The following is a 21,610-nucleotide window of genomic DNA, read 5'->3' as shown; positions in this document are numbered from 1 at the left end:
CACACACACACACACACACACACACACACACACACACACACACACACACACACACACTGAATAACAGGCAGATGGTAGAGGAGGGTGATGAGGAGGAAGAGGAGGTGTGGGGCACACAGAAGGGCAGTACCATATTAAGATAGATGAAAGAAAATGACAAAAACAAGTTTAAGTTTAAGTTCCGGGCTTGGCGGGGGGGAGGGGGTGTTTGGCCGCGCTTCAGATGGTAGAGGAGGGTGATGAGGAGGAAGAGGAGGTGTGGGGCACACAGAAGGGCAGTACCATATTAAGGGGGTGTTTGGCCGCGCTTCAGATGAAGGATGATTGCCGTTCGCTGATTGCCGTTGCCGTTCGGCTCCGAGGACCCCCCTCCCCACCCCCCCCCCCCCCCCCCACCCCACCCCCACCCCCCGCCAAACACACCATGACGCCCATGCACTCACCCTGCTTCAGTTGTCACTTCTCTCAGTCCCTCTCTCTCTCTGCTCCTGTGGGACTGACTAGTGTTAGCTACTTGGTATACACAGCTCAGCTTGAACCATAATGGTGATAAGGAGAAAGTTACAAACTCACAGAACAAAGTATGCAAAGACATAAACAAGAGATTGAGAGAGATTGAGAGAGACAGATATTGAGAGATTGAGAGAGAGAGAGAGAGAGAGAGAGAGAGAGAGAGAGAGAAATAATTAGCCACAACGTCCATGAATTGACAGGCAGTGGGAGCACTAATTCACACATAATAACTTTAATCAGCACTGTAACCCAATAAAGATTCAGATTCTTTAGCGAGAATATTTACTATAGCCATGTATAATTCTTTGCAAAAAAAAATGTAATCTTTTTTTTCCTATTGATTAACAATACTGACACTTACTTATGAACAACAGAATATTTTTTTTCTCCAGCTGAGCACTTTTTTTCAGTGTGAAAGCACTGGCTATGTACATTCTTGATCTTAGTATACACACTCATACAAACTACAGTAGAAGCACACGCCAGAGGCAGAAAACACACGTTTCCTTCTCTAAAGGGGGAGTGTCAGAGTCAACAAGGCCTCTCTTGCACAATATGTAAACGATAGTACTGTATATCCGAGGTAAACCATGTAAGTAACTCAAATGGCAAACAGAGAGCTCTTGGTATGAGTTTGTGTCTGGAGGAGGAGGGTTATTAACCGGCCAGTCCTACCGTCTTCATTTCCACGGTTCGCTGGCGTTGGGCGGAAAGTCCAATATGATGAACGGTTGTCGAGAGAGCGACCACAGTCAGACAGTTCAATCAGTCATTCAGTTTATCAGTCAGACAGACAGTCAGTCATTCAGTTCATCCGTCAGACAGTCAGTCATTCAGTTATTAATCAGTCTGTCGGTCGGTCGGTCTCCGTTGAGTCTGGATACAAAAAAAGCAAAGCCACAGTTGAACTACACTGCTTTGTGCCACTGTTTAGAAATTGGATAAACTGGACAATAATAATAAAATACCATCATTTTGTCACACTTAAAAGGCATTTGGAAATCATGTTTTCCCCCAATCTCTCTTACACTCTCTTACACTCTCTCTCTCTCTGTGATGAAGCTGTCTGTCTTCGTTGATGTCTTCTTGTTTACGTTGTTGTTGTGGATACAGTATAGAAACATTAGAACAAATCAGGATTAAGGAGTAGAAACAGGCAGTCTTTGGTGGGGGGTGAGGGGCGGGCGGGGCTGGGAGGGGCGTGTCTCTGTTACCTGCCCCCCACCTCGCTCAGTGTCATGAAGTGGATGTTGGAGGGGCAGTCGGACAGCTCGGGCTGCTGTTCGATGGGGAGCGAGTAGTATCCGTCATAGCCCTGGACCCGGCCTGCCGAGAGCAGCTGCTGCTTCTCCGCCTCGCTCCACACCCGGCTCCCCCCGGCGCCCTCCTCCACCCGCCTCCTCTCCCTCTCCCAGGCGCCCTCCACCGCCCGGCGCCGCGCCTCCTCCCGCACCCTTGCCCGCTCCTCCTCCTCCGTGCCGCCGTAGCGCACGCTCAGGCAGAGCGCCCCCTGCTGCAGGGTGATGTCGGCGAAGCGGCGAGTCCTGCCGCCGACCGTGGCGCTCATCTGCGACACGCTCACGTTGACGCCGCTCTCCAGGACGCGGCCGCCGACCCCGAGCCCGGCCCCGGGGCCCAGGTCCTCCTCCACGGGCCGCGACTGCAGGAAGTGGTGCGTGTCGCAGCCGCGCACCGTGAAGCTCAGGCCGCCCAGGTGCACGGCGCCGTTCAGGATGCCCGCCACTCGCCGGCTGTCCTCGCCGGCCACACCGATGACTTCGGCACTGACGCGGCCGCCGCGCGCCACGGCCAGCCGGACGCTGGGGCCGAGCAGGGAGGGGCGCGAGGCGAAGGGGGGCGGGTGAGAGGGGCGGCGGCACGACGAGCCCACGGCTTCCGACACCAGGGGTAGCCTCTCCAGAGAGATGAAGCTCCGCAGCTGTCTCTGGAGCTCACACTGGATCCCCAACACCACCTGCATGGAGGACACACACTACTGTAAGCTTCTCACTGCATGCTGGGCCGCCAGGATACTGGAAGTGCCCCCAAATAATTGGCAAAACAATAATTAACACTTTGAGTGCCACCTGGTGGACAAAAGTGGTAGCGAGTGGGTGCCACGTGATCGGAGGAAATTCTACTATGACGCACGTCCTGTTTGTCGCCATCTTAAATGCTAGTAGCAATCGTGCCTATGCTAGCGAGCTACGGCGACTTCCATCCTTTCTCCAGAAAATGCCAATATTCCAATCGCGATGACCGCCAAATCTGAAATGAGCCCCGAATTCGCCGGTCTGAGCAAAACCACGGACAGCGGCGTATTTTCAGAGAAAACAGCGTGGAAAGACTAATACTGAAGCGGTGGCCTCCCTTCCTCAAACACGGCCATTTGTGTCCATAAGGACGCTCACCCAAGCCGGATGCACGACTGCTAGACCTTTTTAATTTGTATCTCTGGGATCCGAATCGACACTGCATAACTCTGTGTCCAATGGAGTGTACACAGAGTAACAGACCTCAAGGGTCCATTTGGTGTCTAAACTATCTGCCAATTAGCCAGTGAACCAGTGACATCGTAAAGGATGCAAAGTCAAAGGATCTATTCTGTAGCCGTGTTATTGATGTACTGTAGGATGTAGAGCTATTGCCTTGCCTTAAGGAGACAAATCCCTTGTATGAGAAAACATACCTCATAAATAGATTTCTGAATTACTGAAGTGTTTAGGAATCGAGGATAAAGGAGGATTTGTAATGATCTCCTAGGGGAAATTACTTCTCTGCATTGGCTTGCTCCGAATGAGGCGTACGCAGGAGAGCTTTGGGTAGGTTAACCATTTAAAACTTATAGGGCATAGAAGTGGTGGCCATTTTGTGGTGCCACAGATAGAAAACCCATTACCTTTTAACCATAGACATTTCCGAAAATATTTATATTAATAATTTTAAGCCTGGAACCTAGCCATCCAGGCTTCTTGGTGGTTAAAGGGATATTTCACTTTAAAACAGGTGTGGGGTCATTTTAAGTAGCTTGATTCAGTATAGATATTGGATAGTAATTTAATCAGACATGGCCCCTTCCCATAGACCAATTGTTTGTTTACAAACATTGCGACTGAGCGCACGGGTGACTGTTTCATGTAATCAATTCCCAACAGATCTCCAAACCTGTTGTTTTGGGGAGCGCTGGTTTCAGTTCATTCAACCTCCTCTTGTGTGTTGGGTAGTGAGGTGCACCCTAGGAGACATTTATACTTCATTGCGCAACAGTATTGCGCACAGAGAACAGCTGATATACAAGCTCACATCGCATCGCAGATGCGACTGTTATGAGCGTAGAGGTCTGCGTGCGCGACACCATCGCGGGACGAAGCATAAATTATACTTGATGGGTTTCAGGTGCGCATGCAGCCATGGACAATTAGGCTCTGCTGCCACGATCATGAGCGCAACTCCCGAACTTATGACAGCGACTGGAGGTGTGGTTTTGAGGACAACTGATTTGAATTGCTATTATTGTTCAAACACAACAGAAACCAAGGATTATATGGGCCATTCTACCGAATTGGTTCAAATTCAGAGTTGGAAATTGTGTGAAATTTGTATGCTATTTTGGAAAAACTTTGACCATATTCATGTTGCACCAAATCTAAGGGACACATATTTAGTAAAGGCACAGTCAATTATCATATTGTATCAATAATGTATTGGAATATCTTTCCTCTCCCAAAATGTGTCACTACCGAAACATAGACTTTTACCTTCAAATAAAGATACTTATTTTAATCTATTATTTTTTTTTTCAATTCCCCCCTGTACAGACCATTTTTAAGAATTTAGGTAGGTGGTTCCACAATTAAATACATTTAAATTGAAATCTTAAAAAAGATTTATGTTGAATTATTGAGAGTAATCAAAATCTAAACACAATATTCTTTGTAATTGGTAGTTGACATTACACATACACCTAACCAATCATGATCTTAAAATATTGGTTAACTCACTATCTTTGATTTTAGACAAAACAACCAGTGTTTCGGTAGTGACTGCACTGTTTCGGTAGTGACCACAGCATTGTCTTTACAATGCGGTGCCATAGTCACTTAACTATTTTGCTAAATATTAACTCATAAGATGCTTTACGTTTGCTCAAGCTACTACTAAACTACTACTACTGCCTGATCACTTTGGTGCTACGTCGTGTGGAAGCCCAACAAACCTCTCCATCTCCTTTGCCTGCATTCTCACTCTGTCTCTCTCTGCCACACTTTTTACATTTTGTTTTGGTATTTTGGACCACATGATGAAATAGAATCAGAATTAAGTACATTAAAAAGCATAAACATCCAATTTTGTCACTAATTAGTGACTAATTGTTTCGGTAGTGACTGTTTCGGTAGTGACAATTTTATCTAGTTTTTAGCTTAACTCTACAATGCTATGCAAAAAATAGCTAAGAAAAACAGATTTGAACTGATGTACATGGATAGAAACATCACATTTAGCAGAAAAACCAAAATAGTTTATGGTGGTTTTAAGGAGTAGTGACACTCCTTAAAACCACACACTGATTTTCAGACTTTGGAAGACATTAATTTCAGACTGAAGTAAACTAGCTACTCATCATTTGGCCATGATGAACATGAAGTCTATGTCACTTCTTGGTAAAGAGTATGGGGGTGTGGCTTAAACCAGGCTCCATATATGGACTTAAACTCTTTCTGTTTCGGTAGTGACATGAAAACATGGGACAGCAGTTTTTATATAAAGTTTTTTAATAAAATAAAATCTACAAAATCAATTTCATTATCTCAACTTCCCTATAAAATAAATCAAATGTGGGTATTCAAATGTATTTAGGAAAGTGACAAAAATCATTTAAGTACTTTTTTCATGAATTGAAATGTAGGGGTTAGAGGTTGGGACAGCCACCTTCCAATAGGATGTAACATATAAAGGATGTTTTTTTATATATTTAATTTTATATTATCTCAATTAATGTATTGTGATTAATTAGACCATACTATGACATTACTACAGTGAAAAGTCTGAACACTAAATTGTTTTTTAATGTGTTTTTCATTGTGGGACTGCAATTTGAACCAATTCGGTAGAATGGCCCTACTGTATTTCAAGGGCGAGAGATCACAATAAAAATCCTAATCATTCTTCCTCCACACTGGGAGAAAAACAGCATCTGAGAGTTTGATGTTGCATTTTTTACACGTGAGTGTAGTTAGAACTTTTCCATTGCATCTTATGAGAGGCAGGGTTCTTGTGCGTGCATGCTGTTGCTTATCAGTGTGACGTCGTCTGTTAAGGCGTCTATATAAACCCATTGTAACTTCAAAATCCATTTGAACCATGTTAGATTCATTGAAAACACCTGTTCTTTGTGCTCATATTGCCTTAATATGTGAGGGGGAGGGGTGGGTGTTTGATATTTTCGTGGAAAAGAAAAAGAAAAGAAAGAAATAAAAGAAATAAATAAAAAAGTAATGACCCCTTTATGTATTAGAAGGACATTATCAGTCCCCATGCAGAACAAAGAACAGGTGTTTTCGATGAATTTATCATGGAAAAATATAGAAAGAACAACTTAAAAACTGTCTCGGGTGCAAAAAAGCCTGCATGAGTAGACTTTAAAAACATGTTTGAAAGTGAAATATCCCGTGTTGGTCAAGGACACTGAACCAGAGGCTGGAGGAGCCACGGATGGAAACGGGGACCTTCTGGATTCGCAGACAGCCGCTACATACTACAAGCTACTGCCTTGTCATTTGGCCCACTATTTGGAAGTGTTTACTTGACCCATGACCCAGACAGCAGCAACACAGATGTTTTGGCCTGATATTTCCTCACAGCGTGATCAAGGCTGAGGAAGTAATACATTTATACGAAGAGTCTAAAACAACGAAAAGCTAAGAAACTGGGACCCAAACACACAGTAAACCAAAGCTCAGGTTGAACCAAACTTTACTTAATAAGATGTTTAACATAAGCAAACCATCACAGAGGGTGTCAAAACTAAAACTTAAGTAGCCCAGACTAACATGAACACAAGAACAAACTCTCAGGAAACATGGAACAAACAACAAACTGGCAACTCAAACATAGCCTACCTGAACTATCGAGGATTTGTTTTTACGTCCGGATAACCCGGCCAGGACAGGCTTCAGACGTGACTCCTCGGGAGACTTGACTCAGATATGAACCCATTTGATCTGCACTATCGCTACCAGTGTTGTACCAGAACGCGTTCAAAGAACGATAGTTCACGAACGCGTTCTCATTTGGGCTGAATGTGAACTGAACGTACTGTATTTCTGCCTGATGAACGTCATTGTGAACGCGTTCATTTCTGGTGTGTGAACGAAAAATAACTAAAATCGTTCATTTTTTGGAACCATGAACTTTAGTTCAAAATGTTGAATTATGAACTATGAACTGAATTAGTTCCTTTTTAAATTTCTGAACTGTGAACTGAACTAGTTCATAAAATAAATGAACTTTCCCACTGATCGCTACGTTGGATACCCAAAGTCTAAAGTAATGCACAACTGGGAAACCGAGGTGGAATCAAGGCCGAACAGAGAGGGCAGGGGGAGGGTAGAACGAGGAGAAGCCACACACTGCAAAGTCACAACACAATACAAGGGGAGGACACATAGGGCAGGAGCAGAGGCTAAGATCATGACAAGAACTAAGTGAGTGCTGGGGATGATTGGCTACTGGATGCAGAGCTGTGCACCCGATGAAAGAACTAGCCTGCACACAAGGAATCAGAAAGCCCTTGGTTTGATCCTCGGCTCCTCTAGCCGCAATCGCTGTGATTGGCTGACATGCACGGAGGGAGAACTAATTTTTGTTGACGTCGTGATAACCTAGTCCAACCAGCAGGGCTTGCCAATTTGGAGGCATCGCTAGTCGAAGTGTGATGCCTTCACAAGTCACACACTCGGGCATGGCTCGCGAGAACCCAAGGCCTGGCTGTCGCCTGCCTTGTTGTTGCATTTCAAGTGATTTACAAAAAAGAGATTCCTTTAGCGTACTGTATTTGCATAACCTTGCACGTACAGTACGCAGGACATTGTGTGAAACGGAAACGAGCGCTCCCCAAATAAGGTTTCCTTGGGAATCGCATACAAGTGAAGCAGGACACTTAACGGTTCCCCTGTGTGCTCACTAGAGCTGCTCACTGCTGGGGCACATGCAGAACAGCAGCATCCCAGAGGGGATGTGGATGTGTGGGATTCCAGACAGGGGTACATTTGGGTGTCCCAGAGGATGGCAACTACCACCCACCTAGCATTCACATTTAACCTTAAACTTGGTTCCTTTGTGAATATACACATTTATGCAGGTTATTCTGATTTTAGACCGGCAAACATGTTATGTGCACTGTTACGCAGTAGACACGTTTTCTTGCCTGCTGCAACCATACATCCCTTAATCACCTGGCGTCCCAGTGAGTCATTATAAGCGAAAATGTTCAAATATTTATTTATTTATTTACTTATTTTATTTTTCCAACGTGGCGCAGGGAATTGCTACTTTTGAAGATACATGACAAAGACTAAAACTATTGACATCTGCTATGATTTGTGTTAGTTTTAGTTAGTTTAGTAAACACAGTACTGTTTTAGTGAAGTGAAGTAGCCCTCTCTTAGCATTACGTCTTTCTATCATTTTTCCGTTTCCAAGAGAACCTCGGCTAGACAAACAAACAAACATGACAGAGCATGCCAGTCCCTTTCTTTCCACCCGTCCAATTGTAGTTGGTGTTATTTGGTTGGTTTTTGTGCACTATTATAAGTGTGGCGTGCACCTTGCTGGAGTCCCAGTCCTGTGTGGTGGTCTGGGTGGTCTGCAGTTCATAGGTCTGCTCCATCCTCCCCACGCCAGGCTTCGGAAAACCTGGAACCACGTTGTGGAGCTGGAACCCAAACAGCTGCAACCAGCTCCCGATGCCTGCACGCACGCACGCACGCACGTCACACGGCACACACACGACACACACACACACACACACAAACATTAAAAAGCAGAACATTGTGTACATATAACGGTGTGCATCATTGTGAACTTAACAAAAAGGTCATCCGTTGCCCAGGAAGAGACAGGGAATCACAGTGTATGTGTTATGTTGGCAAGCAGAGCAGCACTCACTCACTGGTAGAGGTACCACGTGTCCTGCTGTGGTTGAACGCGTGACAGACCCACTGAATGTTCCATTATCTGGAGGGACACATTCACCCACTGACCTCCCACCTAATCTATTCATCCTCCCACTGCACTATTCCATCTATCTCTCTGTGTGTGTGTGTGTGTGTGTGTGTGTGTGTGTGTGTGTGTGTGTGTGTGTGTGTGTGTGTGTGTGTGTGTGTGTGTGTGTGTGTGTGTGTGTGTGTGTGTGTGTGTGTGTGTGTGGGCGGGGGGGGTTTGGGGCAGGGGGGTTTGTGAGTTCTACAGCAAACAGGAAGATGTCACAGATGTCCATTAACACAATGCTTGGTCTGTCAGTCATGTTTTCTCTGACTGTCAGAGGGACACGGCGAACTGGGCCTGTGGTTAGTGGTTGCTACCGTTACCTTCACTCTTGTTTTTCTGTCTTCGAGTATAACGTGATTTATACTTTGTACGATTGGTAATCTACTGTAATAAGCTCACAATCAAGTGTTGCCATGTCTGCTTACCAGAAGTGATTTTGGGCTTGTTTTTCTGTAAAGCTGATTGTAAATATTGGTTGTTGCGGGTTACGTTTTTTGGGGCTTATTTATAAAGTGTAGTTGCATATTTGGGCTCACAATGAGTCGCATCCAACTCTCTTGCAGCCTGCATGGATGTTTAAAGATAGCTACTAAAGATAGCCATACAGATGATATCTATATCTATATCCATGAAAAGATACTGTATATCTTTTTTATTTAAGGATAGTTTTTTATGTATAATGCAGTAGCATTATTTGGCTATTACTTGGCGACACATTGTGAGCTAATAGATTGACTTTTTCCGGTGTGTGGCACCGGTTTGGCATGAGACCCAACCACCCTCCCACCTTTTCTTTTTTTCTTCTCGAGATGCAAGGAAGCTGAGGGCAGCGCCGAAATATGGCTGCAGCTGTGTAGTTCTAATTGTTGTCTCTATCCCCCGTAACTGCAAAGTATTTCACCCACCTTACTTGTAATGTGATGTGACAAATAAAGCTGATTCTGATTCTGAGAGACCAGCAGCGCATCACTATGAGAGCGACACCGCAGGCGCCGGGGTGCGTGAGCGATACATTAAATGTCAAAACCCGAGAGGCGTTTTTCATTCCGCAGAGTTTACAACTACGCGTTCTCACCCGTAGCGAACTTGGTCACCTCCTCCACCGTGCCGACGGGACAGTTGTCTTTGAAGGCGTACAGGTTGAAGGGTTTGGGCTCCCTGCTCAGCTCCGTCCACAGCTCGTGATTGGGCGAGGTCCAGCGGCCGGCCAGCGTGTCGTAGTCGCGCCTGCCCAGGTGCACCAGCCGCGTCAGGGGGTCGTACAGGCCGCCGTGGAAGCCGATGACCAGCCGGAAGTCTGGGTTGGTGTCCTGGTAGACCTCGCCGTAGGGCGTGTAGAGCACCTCCTTCACCAGGCGCCCCCTGCTGGAGAAGACGGCGCGGGGCGTGCCCGCGCTGTCGCACGCCACATAGTACTCCTCCCCGCTGCTCAGCTCCATGGCGATGAGGTGGCCCTGCGGGGAGGCATGGAACTATTAAACATGGAATGCTGTGATTTCCCGACCCAAAGTGTTAAAATTATGTTTTTATGTGGCCACACCCACCAGTTCGTTAAGTATGCCTGGTTTTCAGGTGGGTATAGTAGTCTCTCGAGACAGACTGTCCAGACCAGAGGTGGGCAACTGGCGGCCCAGGGGCCACATGCGGTCCCCACCTTCACTTAATGCGGCCCGCATGTTAATATTAGAATACTGATATAGTATTGATTTCAGCTGTTACAATTTCAAACCCGCTTTAATTACTTATGACTAGTATTAAATGACTAGCACTTAACTATAACTAAATGCATTTGAAATTCAATAAAAAAGGTTACTTTTCAGGATTCCAATTCAAAAATAGCAAAAAAAATTAGGTTTTCAATTAAAATATAGCAAAAATAGCTGATCTACAAGCTCAAAGCTTTTGAGCTTGTAGATCGGCTGTTTTTGCTACGACAGTAATATGCACTGTGGGCCTATGGAGTGAGTGGGGAAATATATTGGCCCTCGCCATCGCCAAAGTTGCCCACCCCTGACCTGAACTGAAGCCACACTCACAGCTGTTGTTGTATGATAAAGGGGGAGGTGTTAGGGATGATATTGTGATACCGCAGCTTAAGTGTCGCCATGTTGTACTTTTCCCAACCACTGTGGTGAGTAGGTTAGTATGCGTGAGGCTTCAGAGAACTGGATTTGAATTGCTACTGTACTTTGACCACATTTTCCATCAACACCAAATCTCTTCGGCAAAAATAGCCAAAGAGATTAGCCGAAGCTCACAATGCATCGCAAGCAACGCGACAGATTGTAGAAGCCGGTAGAAGAGGAATAAAGGCCTTTCGTGAGGAAAACAAGAATACAAAAGTAAAAGCTCTAATTTTACAAAATACTGTGTTGTGGAATAGATATACGCATGTTATAATATGATGACTGTGAAAGAACTTGATTATTTCCCAGACTATAACCAGGGGTGTACATAAAGGTTTTGGGCTAGTTCTCAGAGGAGCACCTGGAGATGTTGCTCGGTGCACACTGCGGTTGAAAGTCAGCATGAGATAGATAAAATGAACTACTCACCTATACCATGTTTAACGTACTTCCAAAGTGTGTACATTGTTTTTAGATCGTTTTGAAATTTGTCTTAGCTTTTTTATTTGTAAACCTATGTAATTCACACATTTGTTTTTTCTTTTCCTGATCTTCTGATGTATTGTGATGTTTTTCTATGTGATTGTATTACTCGACGACACTGAAAATGAGTTTGATTACGAGAATAAATAAAACTTGAATGAATGGATGTTTACGTCACTGACGCATGGGTTTTCATATGGTAAATATATGAACTTTAGCTAAAAGCTTGTGTTTAATCCATGTGGGTTCTTGTTTATTGGTTAGACTAGTGCTCCGGATGGCATCCTAACAACTTTCACTTTCAACTGTCATGGCAGTTTGGTTACAACCAAAATGGACTTCCTCTTCAAAATAAGAGTCACTTGTAATGATTTGTCAACACTTGTTTTATTTCTAAGTCTACTTACAGGGCGTAGATAGACATTTGTAGTACGTACGTGACATAAATGCCAAATGCTAAATGTTGATACTGGCGACAATACGCAAGAGTACTTATTGTGACCATGCATGAGCACTTACTTGCACACCAGTTATGTGCACCCCTGACTATATCCGTAACGGTTGCATCCCGACCACTTGTGAGGGCTGTGATCACAGCCTCACATTAAGAGAAGACTCCTCAAACTCACACTTGCATTCACTCTACCTTCCAATATTGACATTTACAGTAAGATAAAACACAACCAGTTAATTTAGTATTGTTTATTGAGATTGTTTATTATTGTTCACTGTGACTATTGACTATATGCTTTGAAGGGCAAAAGATGGGGCTGAGGATGGAGCCAGCTTTGATGCAGAGGAATTGCTTAGTGATTCTAGTTGGCTCTAATTGCTGTCCGCCCCTGTGTGTAATTATTGGTTTGGTCCACCACAACATAAGCCTCCCTCATGTGTCCCTACGAGGTCTGTTAGTTGAGTTCACTTTATGTTTGGTTACGCGTTATTTTCATATGTTCTGTTGACCTCTTAAGGGCCCTATAACATGTTTTGTTGAATATTTTGTTAATTCATTGTTACCTTTTGAAATAAAATAAAATGTATCCTTATGCTTTGACTGCTTGGTCCCTCACACCACTACACACCTGCAGGTCGTAGTAGAGCGAGGTGATGAGGTTGCTGGTGTGGTTGTACAGGTGGCTGACCCGAGTGGGGTGCGACAGGTCAGCGTAGAAGAACTGCAGCTGCTGGCCCAGGCTGGTCCTGGTGGCCACGCGGCGGCCCAGGCCGTCGTAGCGGTACCACACGGCGCGCTCCGTCAGGCGGTTGTAGACGCGTGCCAGCAGGCCGTTGGAGTTGTAGTCGAACAGGTCGTTGCCGCGCTGCCGCAGGAAGCCGTCCTCGTCCAGGCCGTACTGCAGCTCTCCCAGCCGTGTGATGCGGTCGCGCTGGTCGTACCGCAGCGGCGTCAGCCTGGGTAGAGGGGGGGGGGGGGGGGGGGAGATTAGCTGCGCTAATGACTCTGTCGGCAGGGGCATTCGGAACATGTGAACATTGGGGATTAGTGGGAATGAAAGCATAAGCCACCGGAAGAGGAGGGCTGAGGGCGGACCAAACGGACCAACATCCTGTTTTCAACATTCTATTGGGTGGCGCTCCCCAGAGGACCAAACGGACCAACATCCTGTTTTCAACATTCTATTGGGTGGCGCTCCCCAGAGGACCAAACGGACCAACATCCTGTTTTCAACATTCTATTGGGTGGCGCTCCCCAGAGGACCAAACGGACCAACATCCTGTTTTCAACATTCTATTGGGTGGTGCTCCCCAGAGGACCAAACGGACCAACATCCTGTTTTCAACATTCTATTGGGTGGTGCTCCCCAGAGGACCAAACGGACCAACATCCTGTTTTCAACATTCTATTGGGTGGTGCTCCCCAGAGGACCAAACGGACCAACATCCTGTTTTCAACATTCTATTGGGTGGTGCTCCCCAGAGGACCAAACGGACCAACATTCTATTGGGTGGCGCTCCCCAGAGGACCAAACGGGCCAACATCCTGTTTTCAACATTCTATTGGGTGGCGCTCCCCAGAGGACCAAACGGACCAACATCCTGTTTTCAACATTCTATTGGGTGGCAAATTCAAAGGAAACAAACAGCAGGGGGCTTTTCTTTTTTGTCGATTGTTGAACTGATAAATTGTTAGGTATTGTTAATTATATTGTCTCTGTCAGGTGGACTCAAAACTGTCAAATTCAAGAATAGCAAACAGACTGACAATCCATTTTAGTGCAAGCGTGACAATTTGTTAGGGAACAAACTGAATATTTACTCCTGCCCCAGTTTATCAGTTTCATGGTCAACAACAAACTAGTTTGCATCGGGGTGGGCAGGGTGACAAAACAGGGGGTGTGTGACCGTGTGTCAGTCAAAAGCAGCTGCCGCTGTTCAAGGCTGATATGGAATAATGGCCCAGGCAAACCTTCAAGATTCAACACTAATGCTGAGGCAAATTTGGTGACTTTACAAAATGCAACCACTAACATAGTGGCATCTGAAATCATGTAATATTTTGTTCGAGGCTATGTCACCCCACTGTGAGGCAAATTGTCCAGTCAAAGACTAATTTAAATACAAATTGCAATCAGTTAGGCTCTACAAACTATTAAAACACAGCAAGAGAAGAGTAAACATCCCCACATCCTCCCAACCAATGATGCAGTGCATCCTCCCAACCAATGATGCCAGAAAAAAATGACTGTGTGCCAAAAATACACTGCACTGCACCCTGACGTGAAGACCAAATGATCACATTTCTCAGCAAGAAAAGACATGGGCTATATCTTGCGCCACCCCTTAACCCTTATCCCTAAACTTATTTGCCATTTTTTACTATTTTAATATAGTAATAGCTGATCTACAAGCTCACAACATGTAGATGTAGATTGGCTAGTTGAACTATTTTAAAATTATTTTCAAAATAGTAAAAAATGGCAAATAAGTTTATGTATAAGGGATAAGGGTGGCGCAAGATGGAGCCCCATACAGTACAGTACAGTACACTGGGCCTGCACAATTAATAAATATATCCCTTCAGGCCCCATCGGCAACGATGCTTTTGGGAAACATTTACATTTTATTTAATTAATTCATTTTTCATCATTGTTGTTCATTGTTTAGTCTTGCAATGCCATTGGTCATGATATTTGCATATAAATACCCCCCACAGAGGCAGAAATTCACACTCTCAAAATCTCTGGACTCTTGTAAAATGTGTAACAAACTATTTTTAACCTTTAACCCTGAAAATAGTAAGTAAAATGCCTGTAATATATATATATATTTTTTGAGATCATTAGAATGTCTAGAACATGTACATTTATTATTGTGAAAGATATCTCCCAAATGCAAATGATTAATTTATTATTATTATTTTAATATTATTATAAATGTGCATACAATTTGCATAATACATACATACATACATACATACATACATACATACATACATACATACATACATACATACATACATACATACATACATACATACATACATACATACATACATACATACATACATACTCTTTTTTGCAAGTAGAAATATATCTGGGCCTTGAAGGGATAAATATACAGAATATTGTTAATGGGAAAGTACAGCCACAGTCTAAGAACTGTGTAACCTCTGTCTGTCTGTCTGTCTGTCTGTCTGTGCGTGCGTGCGTGCGTGCGTGCGTGCGTGCGTGCGTGCGTGCGTGCGTGCGTGCGTGCGTGCGTGCGTGCGTGCGTGCGTGCGTGCGTGCGTGCGTGCGTACGCCGCGCAGCACCTCCGACATCACAGAGTGAAGAACAATTAGTTGACATCTAGCCCAGGTGTTATTATGAATATCAATAAGGCCTGTGTGAAGGATTAATAATGGCGGAGGAAAAAACTAAAAGCTGCTTGTCTTGTTGCTGCAGCAACTACAGACAGGGTTGCCATGTTTTCCTGTGGCTCGCACGGCTCACCAAAGTCCCATTAAACTGTCAATCTAGGCCAGTGGTTCTCAAAGTGGGGTCCGGGGACCCCCAGGGGCCCTTGACAGGACATACTGAGGATTCCCCCCGACAGAGATGATAGTTATGTGTGGAGCGCGACTAGTCTCAAAGTTCCTTCTTTGGATTCATTATAAGAGTTCCATAACCATAAGGTTTCATTGGAGAACGCATGGTACCACAGTGTAACAAACTGATGTATACCGACTGATGCAACCTGATCTAACCTGGTCAAGCAGAACGTGCAACAAGCAAGTTATAATAAAATGTAGACTCTGTGCCGCTTGTGAATTATAACTGTTTTGACAAAAGAACACTTCCCAATTCAACACTGCGAAACAATGTTAAATATTTAAACAGCCGAAATGGGGGGAAAACGACTTCAAAGCAGCTGCAGCAGTTAGGCACAGGAACACGGGCACCATACTCTTTACTTTGAACTGTGTTTGTTCTAGAGCAAGCTCAGTGATTGAGCAAACCTTTGTAATGTTAAAATGGTCAGAGTTTTGGCTCTGATGCTATACTGTAGAGTGCCACATTGGCTCTGATGCTATGCTGTAGGGTGCCACATTGGCTCTGATGCTATACTGTAGGGTGCCACATTGGCTCTGATGCTACGATGTAGGGTGCCACATTGGCTCTGATGCTATACTGTAGGGTGCCACATTGGCTCTGATGCTATACTGTAGGGTGCCACATTGGCTCTGATGCTATACTGTAGGGTGCCACATTGGCTCTGATGCTATACTGTAGGGTGCCACATTGGCTCTGATGCTATACTATAGAGCGTCGCAGTCCCGCCTCCTACCCTGGACCAGGAAATGAAACCCAATGCATTATTCTCATAGACATTTCTTAAAGTATTTATTTAAAGACGGTTACGCCGCGGACAAAGCCAACTCGAGTCGTGACAACTCATGACAACACACACAATATTTTGGACCAAACAAATAATTAGAAAGAAGAAAAAAACGGCAGGTTACAACACTTTCTTTGTTGTTTTTCTTCTTTGTAATTATTTGTTTGGTCCAAAATATTGTTTGTGTTGTCATGAGTTGTCACGACTCGAGTTGGCTTTGTCCGCGGCGTAACCGTCTTTAAATAAATACTTTAAGAAATGTCTATGAGAATAATGCATTGGGTTTCATTTCCTGGTCCAGGGTAGGAGGCGGGACTGCGACGCTCTATAGGGTGCCACATTGGCTCTGATGCTATACTGTAGGGTGCCACATTGCCGGGGTCATCAATATGCTATACTATAGGGTGCCACATTGGCTCTGATGCTATACTGTAGGGTGCCACATTGCCGGGGTCATCAATATGCTATACTATAGGGTGCCACATTGGCTCTGATGCTATACTGTAGGGTGCCACATTGCCGGGGTCATCAATATGCTATACTGTAGGGTGCCACATTGCCGGGGTCATCAATATGCTATACTGTAGGGTGCCACATTGCCGGGGTCATCAATATGTCCGTACGCGGACAAAATGTGTCCATGGCAAAGACTTGCCCTTGTCTTTTTTTTACCCACCATTATAATGTTCTTATTTTGATCATAAGACCCAATTACTGAATGTCAAGTCTCCTGGTTTTCTTCAGAATATGTATGACACTTATTTACTATGACACTATGGCGTATATCGAGTCCAATACACTGACACCACTGTGACTCCGCCCACCCCCTGTCCAATACACTGACACCACGGCGCGTAATCAGCGCCTCAAACTGTGACTCCGCCCACCCCCTGGGGAAGTTGTGATTTGCACTCGTTCATTGCAATGCAATTTGCGGAATTTTCAAAACAATATTGAGCAGAGTAGCGATTATCAAACGTATTTGCAATGCCATACGTTGAAAGATCTGTTGCCCGTGGACAAGGCACACTACCTCCGCAAGTTAGATAGCATCGGCATAGATGTTTGTCCGTATGTGATTAAGGATTGGACCAAGTTGCATTGGCAGCCATAGAAAATTCTTACCCCAGGCTAAAACCGGATGTGACGTTTTTGGGCGTTCCTGTCTAGCTTGGTGTCAGTGTATAGGACTAGAGGTTCTTCTCACATGTTTTATTTGCAAGGACCCCCCTTAACTAACTAACAAACGTGATTTAACTCTTGATCTAAATCATTCCGTCCAATTCTAATCAAAGATTATGTTTTTGACGGCCCATCGCGGTCCCGTCGCTAGTCGCGTTAGAATTTATCATACCTCCCATTGATCGCCTCGGCAGTGTTTTGGCTACATGTTGCTACTTTCAGCTACTTCCCAAAATGGCGCGGAGCCACCTTGAAATAGGTCCTGAAGAAACAAATCGCTGGGCGTCCTGATTTAATGGTTCCAAATACCCCCGGGCGTTTTGTGTGTTAATTGCCTCCAAGGATCTAGTATGGTTAGGGATTTGGAATTTTTCGTTCGTCCAAATTTAAAAAAAAAATATATTCCACAGTGTTTTATTTCATGTGCAAAGCGAATTCATTCAACAGCTTTTTTAAATATCCGTGGACTGGATTTATAATTTGCTTACATTAAAGTTAGGCTACTCAATTATTGATTTTCGTGGAAGTTTATGAATTTTGAAGTTTTAACCACCAAAAAAAAATATTAGGAATGAATGTAACCACCAAAACCTATATATATATATATATATATATATATATATATATATATATATATATATATAGATAAGAGGTTTCTGCCCGACAACAACGGTAACCACCACTGATTGGCTGTACCTGGCGCTGGTCCCGTGGCTGAGCAGGTTGATGTTGCCGTTGAGGTCGTAGCTGTAGCGCCACTGGGGCCGCTCGTTGACGGAGGCGCTCTGCAGCTGGCTGTCGGCGTCGTACTCGTAGGTGTAGCGTGTCACGTTGCTGTCCACGCCCACGCGGATGTCGCAGGTGGTGGTGCGCCCCGCCGCGTCATACTGCACCGTCATCCAGTAGGCGATGGACTTGAGGATCTCGTACTGCACCTCCACCACCTGGCCGTAGGAGTTGAACACCTTGGTGTGCTTCATCAGGTGGGTGGTGATCACCTGCACACACACAGTGGCACGCACACGCACACACACACACACACACACACACACACACACACACACACACACACACACACACACGCAGAGTTGAACACCTTGGTGTGCTTCACCAGCTCAGTGGCCTTGTGGTTAGTGTCCGCCCTGAAACTGGGAGGTCGGGGTTCGACCCCCGGCCGGGTCATACCATACCAAAGACTGTAAAAAATGGTACCCAATGCCTCCCTGCTTGGCATCAATGGGTTGGATGGGCGGGTCAAATCAACTAATCAAATTATCCCCGAGCGTGGCACGGCTGCAGCTCACCACTCCAAGATGGGTCAAATGCGGAGAATGTAGATGTGCTCCGTTACAAGTAGAAGTCCTGTATGGTTGTAGAAGAAGCCCGCCTCCTCGTCTCCCCAAAACAGCAATGGTGAAGGTGGTCGCGCTGATCAGACTAATGACTACCTAAGAGCCTTTAGAAGCATTCATATTTAGACGCGTGGTCACTGGGAGTTGCTATTGAGCCACTAAACACAGTCGCTTTATTCACCCAGCGCGATCTGAACTGGAATTCTCATAAAAAGGACTAGAAAGGCCTCATCCACCACCTTTCTGTTTTTCAATGCATTGTGGCTGAAGGGATAGCCAATCGAGCATGGAGCTGCCGATCGACCGAGAGCTTTGATATGCAGTAAGCCAACATTATATGTTTATCATTAATTAGAACGCTAAATAACACGTTAATGGCGTCATTGGCGACTAGTAAAATGAAAAAGTAAAAGTACTCATATTGCAGAATGTCCCATTTCACGAGTTAAAAATGTGACCGGTGGTGGCTCAGGGGTAGTGTGTCTGGATGGTAACAGCAAGGTTGCCAGTTCGAACCCGGGCTCCCCCAGAGTTAGTGTCGAAGTGTCCTTGAGTAAGACACTGAACCCCTAATTGCTCCTGATGTGCTGGTTGGTGCCTTGCATGGTTTCCGCTGCCATCGGTATGAATGTGTCAATGTAATGCACAATCTATGTAAAGTGCCTTGGATAAAGGCGCTATATAAATGCACCATTTACCGTACAAAATCTTTTGAAAATATAGCCGATCTACAAGCTCACATTGCGTCGTATCGCGACGCAGTGTGAGCTTGTAGATCTGCTATTTTTAAATGGCCGAAATGTATGTAATGTACAGTACAAGCAAATCTACAAGCCTCGCATTGTGAGCTTGTAGATCGGCAATTTTATTTGTCTTTTTAAATACACAAATTGTGTGTGAAAAGTTCCTGTGACAAAATGTTTTCAGATGAGGCTGTGGACAAATACATTCATTTGAGATCCTTGACATGAAAATGTCACTGATTTAAAACAACATTAGGAAGAATGAGAAAAAAAAGCTCAAAATCACTCAATCAATCAAAGTCAGTCAAAAGGCAGACTTGGCAACACGCACAACGCTTGATTGATTGATTGATTTTGGTGATAAAGGAAAGAGCACAATAGCACTTCCAACATACACAAAGATATCAACGAGTATAAAAGCACAAGAAAGCCCTATGGCATTGTGGTCCGCTATAAACACTTACATCATGTAAAAGCTATATTATAGCAGCCAGCATATAACATATTATAATAATGGGTTATACAGTCAAGGAGTCAAGGACCCATTCCAGCCCATACTGGTAAATGGTAAAATGGTGCATTTATATAGCGCCTTTATCCAAGGCGCTTTACATAGATTGTGCATTACATTCACCCATTCACACACACATTCATACACCGATTGCGGCGGAAGCCATGCAAGCACAATCGGGAGCAATTTGGGGTTCAGTGTCTTGCCCAAGGACACTTCGACATGTAGACAGGAGGACCCATGGATCATTGGACGACCTGCTCTACCTCTTGAGCCACAGTCGCATACTGGTATTTATAACACAGGTTTAAGAAGGATGGGTGGATAGATACAGTGTAAGAGTGAAGCAGCACATAATATAGATTTTAAAATGTACTGAGAGGAAAAAAGACTGCCAAAGCTGACAACCCGCAAAGAGTACACTTAAAGGACAACTTTTTTGAACCAAGGTTCATGTTTTAGGTTGTTATTAGAGAAACTAAAAGATGAGTGTTAATTTTCTTTCATTTGCTGCTTTCTTTTGTTTTAGGGATTTTAGCTGTTTTTGACAGGGGGGTGGGGGCATTCGAGCATGGGGCTAAATATGTATTTTTTTACAACATTTTATGGCGATTTTTTTATTTATTATTTACTATAGTCCTACTAGACTCCAAGAAATTACATCTGGCTACAAAAGATCACAGGATCTATTGAATGTGCCAAACTGACATATTGAGCCTATACACACAGTATAAGCCTTCCCCCCAGTAGGCTACCTTCACATTCAGTAGATCCTGTGATCTTCTGTGGCCAGATGTAATTTCCTGGCGTTTATTAGGACTATAGTAAACCATAAAAAAATAAATCACCATAACATTGTGTAAAAAAATACATATTTAGCCCCATGCTCGAATGCCCCCGCCCCCCTGTCAAAAACTGCTAAAATCCCTAAAACAAAAGAAAGCAGCAAATGAAAGAAAATTAACACTCACCTTTTAGTTTATCTAATAACAACCTAAAACATGAACCTTGGTTGAAAAAAACTAAAGTTGTCCTTTAAAGGTGCAAGGCTCAAAATGCAAAATGTAAAGAAGGAAGCGCCAGCACACAATAAATGTCCGTTTCACATGGTTTATGATGGGCCTTTGACCACAACGCTGAGGAAGGCCCAACTGGCCGAACCGCGTCTGTTCGTCAGAGGTAATAAACCATGTGAAAAGACATTTATTGTGTGCTGGTGCTTCCTTCTTTACTTTAAAATGCGCCTGTTCAGACTGACTATTTTCTGCTTCATCTCAGAGCACTCCAGCTGCGAGTTGAGTGACAGGTACATTGGACACGCCCACTTTATGAGAAGTAGATCAGGGTCAGGGATAATTGGAAAGCCACAGCAAACCACAAAACCATAACAAAGCCAAACACCACTCAAAGCCAAAATATCACAAAGCAACATTAACAGCAAATGTAATCAAACCAATCAATTTATGTAAAAAAAGGATTCTAATAAAATAATAGAGGTGGAAATGTTATGGCACAATAAGTCAAAATTACCTAAAATTCATTATTTCAGTAGCATGTGTCAAACTAGGGGGTTTTCATAATTCTGAATCCATTCC

At 44.3% G+C, this 21,610-nt stretch overlaps 1 protein-coding gene across 1 annotated transcript in view; it reads right to left on the bottom strand.

Moving 5' to 3' along the window:
- Positions 1-729: 729 nt before the first annotated feature.
- tenm1 (teneurin transmembrane protein 1) overlaps positions 730-21,610 on the bottom strand; it is a 425,652-nt gene continuing 404,771 nt past the window's right edge. The window contains exons 36-40 of the mRNA XM_079512339.1: positions 18,106-18,407; positions 12,473-12,800; positions 9,857-10,235; positions 8,339-8,481; positions 730-2,488 (exon numbers count right to left, since the gene is read on the bottom strand). Coding sequence (XP_079368465.1) covers positions 1,724-2,488; positions 8,339-8,481; positions 9,857-10,235; positions 12,473-12,800; positions 18,106-18,407 — 1,917 coding nt within the window. The 3' untranslated portion in view covers positions 730-1,723. The remainder of the gene's footprint in view (positions 2,489-8,338; positions 8,482-9,856; positions 10,236-12,472; positions 12,801-18,105; positions 18,408-21,610) is intronic.

This window comes from Electrona antarctica (assembly GCF_951216825.1).
Source record: "Electrona antarctica genome assembly, chromosome: 1".
Taxonomy (NCBI): domain Eukaryota; kingdom Metazoa; phylum Chordata; class Actinopteri; order Myctophiformes; family Myctophidae; genus Electrona; species Electrona antarctica.
This window is presented reverse-complemented; position numbering and strand designations above follow the sequence as displayed.